Below are 15,985 nucleotides of genomic sequence, written 5' to 3'. Positions count from 1 at the left end.
CCTTTAAGATATCAAATACATTCTTGACATGTTTGGACCATGCAAACAACCTTGATAAATTATGACACTGACTGGTGAGAAATTTACAGTCACATGTAAAATGTAAGTATGTTGAACACAATCCTGTATTAAAGTCTTAAAGAGTATGTAATGCTTCAACAAAAAGAAAAAATGGAGGTCGAAGGGGAGGGGAGGAAGGAAGGAAGGAAGGAAGGAGTAACATGTTGAACGTGATATGCAGTGGGGGAGATGTCACTTACTTTGTGCCTAAGTTTTATGGGGTGGTGGCTGGAGGTTTGTCATTCATTGTTTCTCCATTAAAATAAATATAAATGAATGTACCCAACAACTATGGATGGTCAAGTAAAAGGCAATCATATATATACATGATGTATAGTATATGTGAAGACTGTAACTGAGCCGCTCCTCGCTGACCTCAAAAAACAAAGGTAGTTACAATTCACTTGCATATTTGCTGCATTGAACGTTCACCAATTCAATTTGTTATTTGGTGTCACAAGAATGAAATATTCAGGAAGGTTTACGTTTCTTAAATAATGTCTACTTAAACCCCCATGTACTTTTAATTTTCAAAGTGAGACATGCAAGAATGGTGAAGAATGGAATCTGTACTAGCCTTGCAGTAGCAACTGTCATGACAGTTTGCCACGGTGTACATTGTACTGTCAACTATATCTATTACATACAGTCACCCCTCACATTTGTGCTGTTTGCAACACCCTAGTTTCATTTAACTCATTTGAAAAAAAGGTCCTAACCAATCACACATCTTCATGCCATCAGCAACAGCACATCAACAAATCTGTTGTTGTGTTGAAGTTAATCCTGAAACTTACTAATTCAGTGTGATTACAATACAAAAACGTTTTCATTTACATATCCCTGTATCGTGGTTTTTCAGATGCTTAAAAATACAATTGAGTTTTTTTTGAAGAATTACACTAATAGCAGTACGTCAAACTAATTCATAAAAGACAAGAGAGATTTAAACACACAAGTTGTTTTTGAAATAATCATATGGAGAAAATCCACGTCATGTGATAACTTTGGAACATACTAGTTACATATGTACTGTTGTCTCGGCATTTCCATTTCTCTCTCACAGACACACGCACACACAGAGAGAAAGAGAGAGAGAGATTGGTTTTTTTTTAGCCGTCCACAATATGACATGGTTTCTACTTGGTACAATTCATGAAATAGCAGTTATAATATACAGATGCAATCACTTGGCAACATTAATGTCCTGATTGTATTCATGAATAACTATACACATTTTCAACGCAATATTCATGATACATACTGTTTTCGTCACATAGTGTATTTGTTGCAGCCTACAGGGACTGGGATAGACAACTTTGACCATGTGCCATTTTCAAGATTATTAGCCATTTTCTGAATTTAGATGCGCCTCTGCTCTTGTATCAATAGTGAACTTAACAGTTTTAATGGGCCATTTTTTATTCTTATGTGCAAAATGACCCCTGCCGTTCCCAATTTATTGGAAGCCATTGCACAAAGCTTTCGTAGGCCTAAGCATTGGTAACTCTTCTTGTGTCATTTGTATCTCCTGTACTGTAACACTGGAGGTACAAATTGTCACATGAAAATTGACAAGGTCTTGGCGACAGGCAAGTCATGTATCAATCATTGAATCTCTGGGAGTTGTGGCAACTTACATCTCAGCACCTTACATCTCATAACCACTAAACAAGGGTTTGCCTTTGATGTTAACTGCACGTGCCAATATTCCAGCTGAACCATAACAGCCAGTGGACTGTAGGTTTGAAGTAATGCTGAAATGTGTGTATAGAGTGTTCAAAGTAGAGAGACAACTTATATGTCTCATCTTGACTGAATGAAATTGTTAACAAGAAAGACTTATGTCTTGTAATTGAAGTAATTACCAAATCTTACTGCACAGTTTGCTTCCCCAGTTTATTACTTTACATGACCCTCATATTTCCTGCAAGGACCATTGACTTATTCATTGGAGGTCTCTTGGAACCCAGAAAGTCAAGGAAACCATCAGGCTTCTAACAGAATCTTGACCCCGTCTAAGTAAACTTATCCTCAGTACTTTTTGTTACACTCCACAACTGAGTCTAACAAAACCTTGTCAGGTCACGTCAGGTAACCTTTGAGACTGACCACTCAGAACATAGCTTACCAAGTGGAGAAAGCTGACATTCGCACATACCTTTTGAACATTTTATCTCGAAAACGTTCATACACAAACGATTCCGAATGCTATATAGCGTACGCTTGCTTCCGGATGATGCACAAGGCGTACGTACAACCATGACAATGGTGAGTAAACAGTCGCTGAAAATAGTTTTTTTGGCAATATTCAAGGATGTAATCTTGCGGAAATATTAGCTAATGGTAACCATGTCAACAGAAACCCCAAAGCATATATATTGCAGGTGAAATAATTGTGTTACATGCAGATTTTTGTGTGAGGAGAGATCTGCGCCAGTGACCTGAATATTTTGAAAGTCCCTCCAATCCCTAAATAGTAGCCATTGTCTTATTGGTTAAATCTATTTAACCGTCTTGTGTTTGATTGGACAGTCATTGGTCGCTCAAAGTTTACCTGATGTGACCTTCTGCTAGGTTTTGTTAAGACTCAGTGGTGGAGTGTAACGAAATACACTGAGACTAAGTTCACTTAGACTGAATCTTGACCAGACAAGCCAGTGATTGATGCACATGTTTCATCAAGTCAATGACAAAAAAATCATGAAGTCACCTCTCATGAACAGAACAGAGAATCACTACTACTAGGACACATTCTCAGTAAAAGTCCACCGATTATAGAGAACTGGAAGCCTACTTGTATTCGCCCTATCTCCCTTAGAAGTTTTCTGAGAAGTAATTTTGAAGATGACGAAAAGGAAGGAGGAGTAATAGTCTTCATCAAGCCTGAGTATGGTTTGACTTCAACCTGGGAAAGTTATGACAACATGTAAACAACAGGACACTACAAACAACTAACGCAATCAACAATGTTTGGCAACTTACTAAATCTAAATGGTTGTTAGATGAAGCAGAATTACAAGTAAAGACTACCTCAAGTCTATTGGTAGGATGCAGTCTAAGTTCTGGAGCTAGACGCTCTATCTATTTTTGAACTCAACCAACAAACTACATCACTCAATGACCACTACTTGGAAAGTGTAAACATCTATAAACAAATGACAATGATAAACACAAAGTGATACAACTGTAGCATTCAGAATTGGGAAGTCAGAAACTATTATTCTGTGTCAGCAGGTGCACGTCTGGGGCTTACCAAAATTATATTTGAGTTATGTCTTCAGACATAAGCCACAAGATTAGATGGTGTTTGCACATTTTACATTTTAAGCCTACTCCTCAATTAACACCAGAGATTCAATTCTGTGATAAAAATGGAGATATGAATTACTGCTGATATCAAATGCTCCATTCACATATTACTTCTTTTTGTTTTCATTCAAAGAATGCTAGCTGAATGCAACAGTCTCGTACTGCAGGATACAAATACTATTTACATCTGCTAATCAAAACATAAATCTGTCATAATATTTAAGTGTTCACAACTCTTCAGGAATTTAGAGGGAGTTTAAAATTATACTGTTTAGACCTGACAAAAAGTAATAATATACAGTGGAAGCTATCAAAACAAGCGTCTGGCCTATCCAGCAAGTTGTCAACACCGGCATATAATCTCAGTCCCATCCATTGCTTGTATATTTATTATCAGCTCTACAATCCGGCACATAGTCCAAACTGGATTATTTATTCAGTCCCAGTTAAGACCGCTTCCACTGAATAATGAAACATTATCGTGTTTTGTCTGCATTATCAAAGCTGCATCCAACCCTTATGTTTTCAACCAAATACTGTGACATAGTATATGTGACCCACATAAATAGTATTTGTATCTGTCAGTACAATGAGAAGGTGGCAACAGAAGAAACTAATGATAATGACACACCTTCCTTCTTACCTTATCGCCCGCTGAATAGAAGAAGTACTTCAGCTTCACGATATTCTGGTGCTCAAGCTTGCGCATTATCTGCAACTCTCGATTCTGCAAAAGTGCATCCGTTTGATATGAGCAGGAAATGTTTGTGCTACACTTTAGCAACACATTAAATCACTGCATGGATCAGTGACATACCATCTAGTATCACAGTAACACCTCAGCAATTTGGAACAGTTTTGATTATGTCGACAGTTGCATGGAAAGGCGTTGGTTCATGTATGTGACAGAAGACAGCTACATGTTTTCTCAATGTATCTCCAAGAGCTATCTTCCAGAGTTTCAAACAAAGCTATGATCCCTAAAGATCGGGGTTAGAATTGGTTTTCAGTAATGTCGGAAGCAGCGACTAACAGTATTGGGGGGGGGGGGGGGGGGGGGGGGGGGGGGAGAGAGTCAGACTCTCTGACTTCAGCGGTACGTCATTGTGTAGATCAATGCTCATGCTGTTGATAACTGGATAGTTCGGTTCAGTGTCAATTATCTAAAGAGAGCTGCAGCATAGCTGGAATGTTTCTGTGTATGTGGTAAACAACCAACAAATCAAACCAAGCCCTACCATTGACATTTGTAGACAATCATTATTACTTGAACAAATTCTGCTAACAGATAAAAATTTCAAATCAGCAACTCAACATTACTGTCTAAAGAAATCCATTATATTGTTCACGGAAACTTTCTCTTTAAACTGACACAGCAAAGGCTTGCACATTATAGCTCAACACAAAAACAGATACCAAGATCATATTACCACTATCATGAAAAAAAGAAGACAAGGTCGATATGGCAGGTGCCTACTTCACATTGATAACTATGACCAAAATACCAGATACTTCCTGCATGTTGTGAAATATTGATATAACTAATACAGACGTACCCACTGAAGCACTCTGCAAAGCCAATTTTAGTGCTATTATAAGTAGTGATGTGACTAGTGCTTCTGACTTGACTACTTATGTCAAGTTCACACACATACCTTGAATCTCTTGTCCTGGAGAACTTTTTTGATGGCAACTAGCTCAGATGACTCCACGAGTCTTGCCTGATAAACAACCCCGAAGGAACCATTGCCAATCACCTTGGCATCAGTGTAGCTGACCTCTATTGGTCGGTCACTGCCGATGCCTGGAGTGGCCACAACAGTGTTAACCTTTGACCCATCTTTCCCTGAAAAATGAACATCATGAACATTAATTAGCATCGGATTTAGGAAATAATTACATGTAAATAGTACCATAGGTTAAACAGCAATATCACTAAAATCTTGTTGGTTCTAAAGACACAACCAACTCATGCCTTTGGAACTTGATTTCTGTTCACTTTTTACCTTTCTCTAGATTTCTGCCCATCACTGATGGAGTTAGATGTGATTACTTATTCATGAAAGTGTCCTTAACAATATTAACATAAAAGTAGCACAGAGTCATATGTCAATAAATACTGACAAGATACCACTACACGTAAGTTGATTTGCTCCAGTTGTCATTTAAAAAGAAGTCAAACTGGAAAATAATGATCTGTGACTTCATGCTGAGCTGATGAGATCCCATATTTTAAAAACATTATGTACAGAAAATGAAGCAATACATTTGTTCAGTTTGTTCAGTTTGCATCACAATGTAATAAAGATGTTGTCATCAATACAATATTGTACCTTTCAAAGATTTACTAATCATGCTTAATAATACCTGTCAATTCCATCAAAACAACGCCTGATCACTTAGGTTACAAGTAGAGATTTGGAACTGAATGTAAATTGTAAGATTTTCTTCTCAAAGAGTTTGTCTATAATCAATATGGGAGGTGACAAAACATCTCTTATGCATTTGCTAGACTGATGACAAGTGACATTTTGCATGCATATACATGCTACAAATAATCATATGTAATCGAAGATGAAAGGACATCCCTTTTGGGCTATCATTACAGTGGCTTGTATATTACTGCTGATGTATGCGATTATATAAATAATATCTATTTATAACCAGAACAGATGGAAGTGTTACATTACCTTTGTTCTGGTGACCAGGCTTTGTTCATGCGAGTTTTTCTACATTTCCAGTTATTCTAAATTCCCAGTGAAACACCAAAGAATTATAAATAGCATATTCATTTAATGAATTCAGACTTACGGAGTGTTGGTCCATCTGTGGCCTCATTATAAGCAACAGAAATGAAGCAATATCAAACTCCTGTCACATATGCATGTACTTCCATATGGCATGTTGTTGATGATGTAACGTCAATGAATAAAAGTGAATGAGTGAGTGAGTGACTTAGCAATATTCTAGCTATATGGCAAGGGTGTGTAAATAATCAAGTCTGGATCAGACAATCCAGTGATCAACAACATGAGCATCGATCTGCACAACTGGGAAGTCGGCGAGCCTGACACCCGATCATGTTAGTCGCCTCTTACGACAAGCATAGTTGCCTTTTATGACAAGTATGAATTGCTGAAGGCCTATTCTACCACGGACCTTCTCGGGTCCAATGAACAAAAACCCAAATGGCTCACAAAAAGTGTTAATGTACGTGAAACAGTTGCATATAAGTAGAACTCATAACCATTAGTGTCTGATTCTTCTCAAACCACTGAAGATCCCATATACTCCAGGAGGTGCTAATGCATAAATCACTCATTAACATTGTTATAAATGAAACCCCGTCATTAAAACTGCTCATTTCGATCCTTAATTACCTTAAATCGACCATCTTGACAACAGTGCACAAATCTCAGCCGCAAACGAAATTTCAACCAATCAGAGTGGCACGTCTCTGTGACGTAATAGTAGGTATAGATATGAGGGTCTATGCTGAATTCATCTACATTTCACAGGGTAAACTATTTCATTTAGAGGTTTTCTAAGTCGGTGAAAACAAACTTACATAGCATTTATATGTCAGACAGGGCTGCGTCATGTTTTAAAATCGTGAAGTCACGGGCTAAAGTCTGTTTGAATTAATGAGGTTATGGTTTGTTTTCATCAAGTTAGACAATCAAAACTACTTTCTACCAGTAGATAAATATTATTTGAATCATGGCCAAGAGGATTTTGCATGACACAACTTATAACATAACGACTAAGTAGGAGAAAGTAGGTTTTCACCAAGCTACAAAATCAAAATTACTTTCTCCTAGTAGTAAAATATGTATTTGATTGATGCACAATAGGATTTTGCATGACATTGTTTATAACATAACAATCTCACTCTTGGAAGCGAGGTGGGGTTCAATATAATATTACTTACAATAATTATATAAATGTCACTTCGACCCCAACCTCACTTCCGTGGAAGAAAAAATACAAGAATTCATCATTCCTCAATACTTTGTAAAATAAGGGCCAGTTACAGTCTGGGTAATGTCACAGGGCTATATCTGAATACTAAAACATGTAAACTGACAGTAGGAGATGGAGTAAGTGCCAATACAACAGACACTGCAGCAATTCACACATTATAGTCATGATGACCACCATTACTACATGGAGTAGGAATTATTTCCCACAATGAGGGTTTCACTTCCTGCCTAAAGCTATAATTAGAGGCAAGGCTGTCTTCAGTCTGCCCTCTCTGGACCTAGCTATGGCATCCTGGGTAATTAACAGACTAGGCCCAAAGCTTTTCACAAACAATCAACATTATGAGTGACAATATGCCTGTCACTGTTTACCTTAGTCTCTAATCCGATATTTTTATCTCTCCAGTTCACTCTTGTATTATTCCACTGCAACTTAAAATGAAGACTTCAACATTCATGACAAATATGTGTCACTAATTTCATCAAAATTACCATTTTTCAAACAAGAGGTAAATAATAGAACCATGTGTTTTTCATGTGAACAAATAATGAAAACATGCAAACAATATTTTGAATGCATTTTGGATGCATAGATTCTAATCTGCTTAATTTTAAAAAATACCTTAAAACCGCAACATATAGACAAACAATGAATTTCAACATGATTCAGGATTGTACTGAAAATCTGAGTTTGTCACTTTTTTCATAAGTCATTTGTTGAAATCTATATTAGTGCCTACATGAAACCATCAGATTTTAAACACTGAAGCAAAATGGAAATATCTAAGGCTCAATTCCATACAAACCACGTGCACTGTAATAATTCTACACATCTTTCCACAAAAACATCTTCTGTTACAAACAGTGATCACTAGTTACTGAGGATAGAAACCTTTGATATTTTAGCCCTTCAAAGCAAATATAAGTTCACTGTTCAAACCTCAAAGTGAAAAAGCAGCCAGTCATTCATCTCTGATATTAAAAATTATATAATGCAGATTCAGTGTCAAGCAAGTTACCTTGAGTGTCCATTCTGCTTTCATCACTGAAACACTTCCCCATGAAGAGGAAGGAATCAGCTATTCTTCAAAAGCTGATCTCAAAGGTGAGTCAAAGAGTGTACACGCAATTCACAGTGTTGGCTCAAGAGAGGGTTTTGGAGTGTTTTGACTCATCAAATTTAATGAGGACCCCCTCTATTTTACATCTGCCCATCTATATAACATTGGACAGGGTCCAGAAACATTATTTTCATAAAATTTGGATCCACTCAAAATTTCACCAAAATCTAACACTGAATTCACGTAGATATCATACTAGCATAATAAATTGACTTTCATCTCCATAAACAGCATCACATACTATACTTATTTGGGGGATTAAATGGGGCATTCTTATATCACAAACTTGTTCACTGGTGCTTGTTTTGCATCATGAACGTTTGAAAATGGATGCTAACTAGCACAGAGACAAAGAGGATTAAATGGTATTTCATACGTTGGTACAAATATAGCCACTTAACTCATTGCTTGGTTTCATAGGTAAAATCAGAAGGCAGTTGCTATCACAAGTGATAGTAAAATGCACTCTCAAAGCACACTAGAATGGACTCCTTTTTGATGATATGCATTATTGATGATAAGCATTAATGAGACAAAAATTAAGTAAAGAGTTGCGAATGCAATGCAATGTGAGAGTGTAAAGTATGACCTTTCTCCAAACAATTACAAAGCTAATTGAGTTGTGAATTTAAGTGTAAACCATGGAGATACTAAACTACATTTATTCCTTTTCCAAATACACTGATTCCCCAGAAGAGTAACGCAAAGCATATTGTTTGACAAGGGTATTGCAGTAATCATGTTTACCAGTAATACCCTGCAGTTCTACTACTGAGATTCCCGTCTGGCACATCATTACAACCTACAGAATGCCTGTGTGTTTATGTCAGCCAGCTTCACAGCTGGGATAATTGTTCATGGCAATATACTGTAATATCTATCATATGTACCTCATCATCAAAACATATTGCAATACAATATTTCAGGCAATACTCCTGGGCTATTTCTAACATTATCAAGGTGACGATCTAAAGTGTCATCATCACCAGATATAACACAGACACATGTATTGACTACTTGAATACACACTGAAATTTGCTGTCATGCAGCTGTAACAATATGAACATGACTTCTGGTGTATACTACATCAGGTCTGTACAATGAAACCTGCTACAACATCTCTCTCTTGCATGTTAACTTCTACCACTGTATCTACTCCTTTGTAAGGCAATTACCTGCTGTTTGCATTGTATATTTACTGTTGGCAGTATTAATTACAATAGAAACAGTCATCAATATCGTAAAAATGGTGCGATATATGTTGACTAGCAATACAAGCTTGTCAATAATCTGCTGAATATTTGCGGCTATGAAAAGGAGTATGATAAAATGCATACCTCTTCTGCATAAGAGTAACACTAAAAGCTGGGGATGTTTTTTGAAATATTTTGATTGGCAACAGCTGTTAATCATTATTCTAGCAAACATCACAGCTGGGAACATTAAAAATGAGTTTCACTCAATGTACCAATTGCATCTGGATCTTCAGCATGACAACCATGTACTTTAACTACTAGTTATATTAACCCCTCACTCCAGGTATATTAAGTGATCATAAAGCACTGTACAGAGAATCAACATACACCCATTTCTCAATTTTATCATGAAGCGCTTCAAGACACAACTGTAAACAGAGTATATACTGTCAGGACAGGTGGACATTTTACAGCCTTGCTGACCAGAATAAACTGGCTACAGAGATCCTTTTCATTGTCACAATACAGTCATCTCTCACCATAACTTATCTTTGCGATACCGCAGATTCAGCTAAACCACTGACAAATCTGGGGTTCCAATAAAAAAAGTTGTACTGCGATCACACCCTTTCACAAAATCAAAAATAGCTCATCAACAAATCCACCGCTGTGCTCTTGCAAATCATGTGAACTAGTGAAATTTAGTGCAAGTGGCAACTGACAGTGTTTATCATACATATCCATTGTTTTACAGATGCTTAAAACATGCAGGGTTTTCTCAATAATAATCATAGCAACTAGGAAAACACTGTAACTTATGAAAGACAGTTGAGTACTTACAATGTTTGTGCTGATGTTTACTGCACTATAACGTGGGTAAAGACAGTCATCCGAGAACGTATGGTGTCAGAAAACAAATTATCTTTGATTCAGTTCAATCCCATTCTTATTCATTAAAACTGTTGACAGTAACTACAGAGACACCACGAGAGAAATGGCATTGCCTCATTCCACACACATGCAACTTCCGCTTACCACATTCGTGTGGGTCCGTTCTTCGTCGCCTACCGTTATAACACTAAATACACATTATTCTTAGCAATAGCAAAAAGATTACAGCTTCATAATCCAAAAACTCCAAGACCTGCGTTATTGACTCATTGAAGTCGTATTGAAAAAATTAAGTGGCCAACATTTTGTTTATACAATCAAAGTTGCAAGAACTGCACGAAGTTAACGGTGACTTGTCAAACTGTCTCCAACGTAAAATGTATCGGCCTGTGTTCACTGTTATGGCCATTGTTATGGTAAATATGTTTGCAGAAAACATGAATTATACACTAATCCGATATCAATATATGATATATATGTTAGAATAGCTGCTTAATATGTAAATCATTCTGATAATGGAATAGAAATTCTATGATGTAATACTACTGGATCGCTTTTAACTGAATCACCAGTACGTTGGACCGAAATATCAGTGCACAGCTGATCACTATTTCCAGATTAGTTGAATAACAGGTAGCATAACAGGAACAACAATTGAATTATCATGTCTAGTGATTTTTGATTGCAAGTTTCCAGCACATTATATATTTATATTTTCAGTTTGTTTCTTTTCATCTTCATAGATACCATACAGTTTTGAATAGCCACAATGCATGAAATAGTAGTTTTTGTTATGTCCATGGAAAAAAATTTACTTGGCCTTTGCTCCACATTATGTAATAGGTACTATAATGCAGTTTTCTAATAACAGGGGGGTCATCCGTTGACCCCAAGACCTGCATTATGGCAAGGGATGACTGTAATCTGTTCTGGTTCAAATCTTTTGAAAACATCAGGTTACAATAGTTACAACTGAGGCTAACTTCTGATATATCAACATGGATCTTCAGTCATGTCGTGGTACAAGTAGTTTTCTGTTTCTATGTACCCTACATTGAATTGTATCAGGCAACACATTCAAGGCTTCACCCCTACCAATCACAAATAATCAATAGACTTGTCAGGATGATACATTCACTGTCACGGTATAAGTCAATACGTTCTTACAGATGAAGAGAACATACAATCCCTTGTGAGAAAAACATCTTGATCATGGAAACTGTTAAACCAAAACTAGTGTTATATGTGTCACAAGTGTTATATGGTACCATATGTCATATTTGGGAAATCCCAAATATTTGACCACATTATAAATGGCATCGTGCAATTGTGTCATATGGTCTTTTAATGAGAGTCATATGACATCTGCATGAATCCAAACTACTAGTTTCAGTCTACTGGTTTTGATAATACACTGTGACACCCTTTATGTCAATTTGCTACTAGTCCTATGATGTTGGAACTGTTGAAAATGTTGGCTAGGCTCCAAACTACTAATGCAAATTTTGATTGACTTCTAGCAGAAGAGAATTTGCAGAATGCGGCATCAACAATTCACAACGCTACCTTTTATAGCAGGGATCAAAATATCCTCTGACAGTAGAGATGACAAAAAAGTTTATAGAATTGATTATATTGAACATTTGTTTTATACACTGTAATCTTGCAAGGGTGTGAGTGCTTTTTGCTTTAGTAAACCCTGTCCATGTATACTACTGGTTGACAATGACAGGCACTGGGATTGAGAACTTTGACAATGGGCTATTTAAGGAGTATTAGCCATTTTCTGAATTTAGAATAAATCACTGCCCTTGTGTTAAAAGTAAACTTCTAAATTTTAATGGGCCATTTATTTTATTCTAATGTGCAAGTTGGCCCATGGCCCCTGCCTTTCCTCATCCCTGCACTGACAGCATGTTCAATGTTCAAAGCATGCAGGTATAAGACTATTATTGAGAGATCACCCATCACATATTAACATAACACTATTGATAAACGTAAGCTCTACTTCATGCCAGGACAGACCTTTCTTCCAAGTGAAATATTTTTATTCTTGTCCCTGTTGTTAAATAATTGATGCCATCAATTTTCAATAAGTCTGGCCTATGTATTGGTCCAGAAGTGCATTTGATCGAGGTCTTCACTTCACAAATGTTTTGAAAAAATGAGTTCAAAGTGTGCTCTTCAGGTAATAAATTTTGTAAAAAGCTATTCACATTCTGAATTTGACGAGCAACATTTGACTGTTTATTACTGTCACTCTAGCCTAGTTAACTATTGTCACACTAGCCTAGTGTAGCCAGTATGATGAGGTCTATCTTGTGAAACCATTGCAAGACACTGAGTAAGGGTAGTATATACCAAGGTAAGATAAATTTATACACAAGGTCTATCAAGCAAACGTTTCAAACTCTAATTACATCACTTAAGTCGAACCCCGTTTATCCGGACGTTTTGGTTTCAGTCGAAAATCGTCCGGATAGCGAGACGTCCGGTAACTGGATCAAACAAGCAAAATGTATAATTTAAGTGAAAGTAAAAACAATTTCACATACGCAGGTCAATAAATCAACAGTCAATAGTAATAACAGTGAATCATCATAACATATATGTGTACCGATAATACATGGAAGGCGGAACGCAGGTTACCATTAGTCAGGTTGTCGTGGATGTAATCATGTAGCGTGTGGAGCTTCAGATAGTAAGTTAGATGAAAACGTAAATCGATGACAAAAAAATTCCGATTTTGCCAATTGCATGTTCTTTTTTTAATTTTAAATGCCCTAAAAACATATGACATCGCGTCGAACTTATGCTGTCTGCAGAAAGTAAATTTCCACACGGGATCACATGACTTAGATCATGTGGGAGGCTATTTTTAAATTGCATTGTGGCAGATAGCAGGGGTCGATTTATAAGTGTTATATACAGTACAATTACAGTGTAGTTTACCGTAATCCTACTTAACGTGTGTTTTCGTTACTGATGAGATGTTCTCACACGCTCCAAATCCTAATGAGTGACACGTGTCAATAGCGTTTTGATGGCTAATCAATCAATTCTCACCAAATGCCTTCCGAGAGATTAGGAATGAAATCACATAGTCATGTGGTAAACAGTATTGACGTGACATATGCATATGCACGTTGCACACATCTCTCCGTCCGGATAACTGGATCATTTTTCAATGGAAATCTATGGGAATGGTTTGAAAATTCACTGTGCAGGTCCGGCAGCGCAATGTAAATTTCATTTCACATAAAAATCGTCCAGACGGCAGGGTTTCCGGATATGTGTGGTCCGAGTAAACAGGGTTTGACTGTATATCAAACATTACAACATTGTTTCACGAGTAAAACAGAATGATCAGATGGTTTGTATAATCATGGCTGCCAGACCAGTTATCAGTGAACTTCCAAGTTTATCACTAAACCAGAAATCTCATGTTGAAGGACATGAAGAATACAGACGACACTATGAAATGGTGATGTGGTAGAATGTAGGGATTTATCTAGGATTACAAACAAAAGCCCTTGGCAAACAAACTGGGTGGCACTGCATAACTTTGTTGATTTTAATGACCTTACTTTCATAAATTCAGAGGAACAGGTTAAGTTTTGATTCACATTAAGTATCTGAAGCATCATCTGCTGCCAATAGTGGACTGAGTGACTATGGTTTTACATCACCTTTAACAATATTCCAGCAATATCACAATGGTGGACAGAAGAAATGGACTTCACCTATTGCAATCATCTGGGTACTCAAAGCAGATTCTTCAGCATGATGAGCAAACATTTTACCCACTAGGCTAACTATACTCGACTGGACCGAACTTTGGTTGTCTGAGTAGAAGACTTCATGATGTCACACCAAGCTTGTCCGTTGTTCACGACAGTAAAAGTCATTGGCTGATAGTGCTTAGCTATACTGAACATGAAGTAAGTTGTTCCATCAAGAATTGTAACCAGCATATCCCTTTCACAAGACACAGCCATGTTCCTCAATAGTCCATCAAACTGTTCAGGCTACAACTCAACCTGTATTTCCTTTTCATATATAATTCCACACACAACTTGAAACCTTCTGAGAATTGGGAGAATTGGTTGAAGCATATGAAATAATGCAAATACAACTAAGGGAATCAACAAATTATAACATTCATTAAGAAAGGAAAAGACAAAATACTGTGATCTACAAGAAAACATCTGCTACTTTAGATACAAATCAGTACTTAAATTCACTTGGGAAAAACAAAGCAAAATTTAGTTTGTGGTGTGTATTCTTGAAAATCAAAACCCAATGATTTACTGGAATGCTAACATGCTTAGTATGATGTGATGCCATCATCCTAGATTCGTAGTAGACATCAATGGACACGTAATGCCTTCCAAATAATTATGTATGCCCAATACCATACAATTACAAAAGAAATCAGTTATTAAACAAGAACAGTTTTGATAAAAGATCAGTGTGGTTTCTTATGGTGTTCGATCAGCTGCTGACTGCAATATTTGTAAGTAGGGGACATTACAGACATATCTAGGATTTATCATAGTTATCAATGCAAATGGGAATTCTAGAATACTGCATAAAACTATCTATAACCAAGACAAACAAAAGTGATCCATATTCTAACCTCTGTTTCATCAATTTCTTCTTAAAGAATAACATACCATCAAGGTTTATCACAAACAGGCATTTACTACGAATATTATTAGAAGATTCAATATTGGGCTCGTCCACCACTGACAGACTGTACGGCTGTCAAGTCAACGTTCTAAGACATTTCTGACCTAATTAAATGACACAATGAATGTACAAACTAGCAATTTTAATAAATGAAAAAAGAGCATTCTGGCATAAATACACAACCTACGGTACATGTACCACTGCTGTCTATTTTATAAAGACAGGATGCTGACTGCTGGATTGATCTGTCCGCCATCTTTATCAGGTTTTCATGCCTGACCCAGAATAACGACGGATAGGCTTACCGAAGGTTTTCATTCCTCCAAATGCAGGCTGTCCAGCCCGTCCTCCTTCGGCAAAAGAAGTTGTCCTTGGTCTTCCGCTCATTATATAGCGTCGAAAGGTGCGAGTTTGAGACTAACTTCCGTATAGACGAAGAGAGATCTGTTACATTTCCAGGAGCTGATCCGAAAAAATGGCCAAATGTTCTCTTACGACACCAGTAAAAAGGGAAAATTCTCCTTTCATTCAAGGCATAGGCTTTCTTCTCGCTGGCCGAAACCAAGAAGATGTCCTTAAGTACACTCCTTATTGGGATACTTTGTCGAAATCGCTTGTTATACGGTTAATCGGTTGATAAAAGACGATGATTGTTTGTCGTCTTCTTGATTTCGTTTCCAATGGCTGGTCAGTTCCGTACAATGACGAGTGAGGCAGTAGTGAGAAAGCA

At 36.9% G+C, this 15,985-nt stretch overlaps 1 protein-coding gene across 4 annotated transcripts in view; it reads right to left on the bottom strand.

The window, feature by feature from the left end:
- LOC137286518 (glycogen synthase kinase-3 beta-like) overlaps positions 1-15,958 on the bottom strand; it is a 28,290-nt gene extending 12,332 nt beyond the window's left edge. The window contains exons 1-3 of one of the 4 annotated variants that reach the window (XM_067818460.1): positions 15,561-15,958; positions 5,028-5,218; positions 4,016-4,099 (exon numbers count right to left, since the gene is read on the bottom strand). In XM_067818460.1, the coding sequence (XP_067674561.1) occupies positions 4,016-4,099; positions 5,028-5,218; positions 15,561-15,642 (357 nt within the window). In that variant the 5' untranslated portion in view covers positions 15,643-15,958. Of the gene's footprint in view, positions 1-4,003; positions 4,100-5,027; positions 5,219-15,560 lie in introns of all 4 variants that reach the window. The other 3 variants (XM_067818443.1, XM_067818436.1, XM_067818451.1) reach the window with 3 other exon arrangements.
- Between the last annotated feature and the right edge of the window lie 27 nt (positions 15,959-15,985).

Source organism: Haliotis asinina, chromosome 1 (genome assembly GCF_037392515.1).
Source record: "Haliotis asinina isolate JCU_RB_2024 chromosome 1, JCU_Hal_asi_v2, whole genome shotgun sequence".
In the NCBI taxonomy this organism is placed as follows: domain Eukaryota; kingdom Metazoa; phylum Mollusca; class Gastropoda; order Lepetellida; family Haliotidae; genus Haliotis; species Haliotis asinina.
Note: the sequence above shows the minus strand (reverse complement) of the source record. Positions and strands in the feature narration are given on the sequence as shown.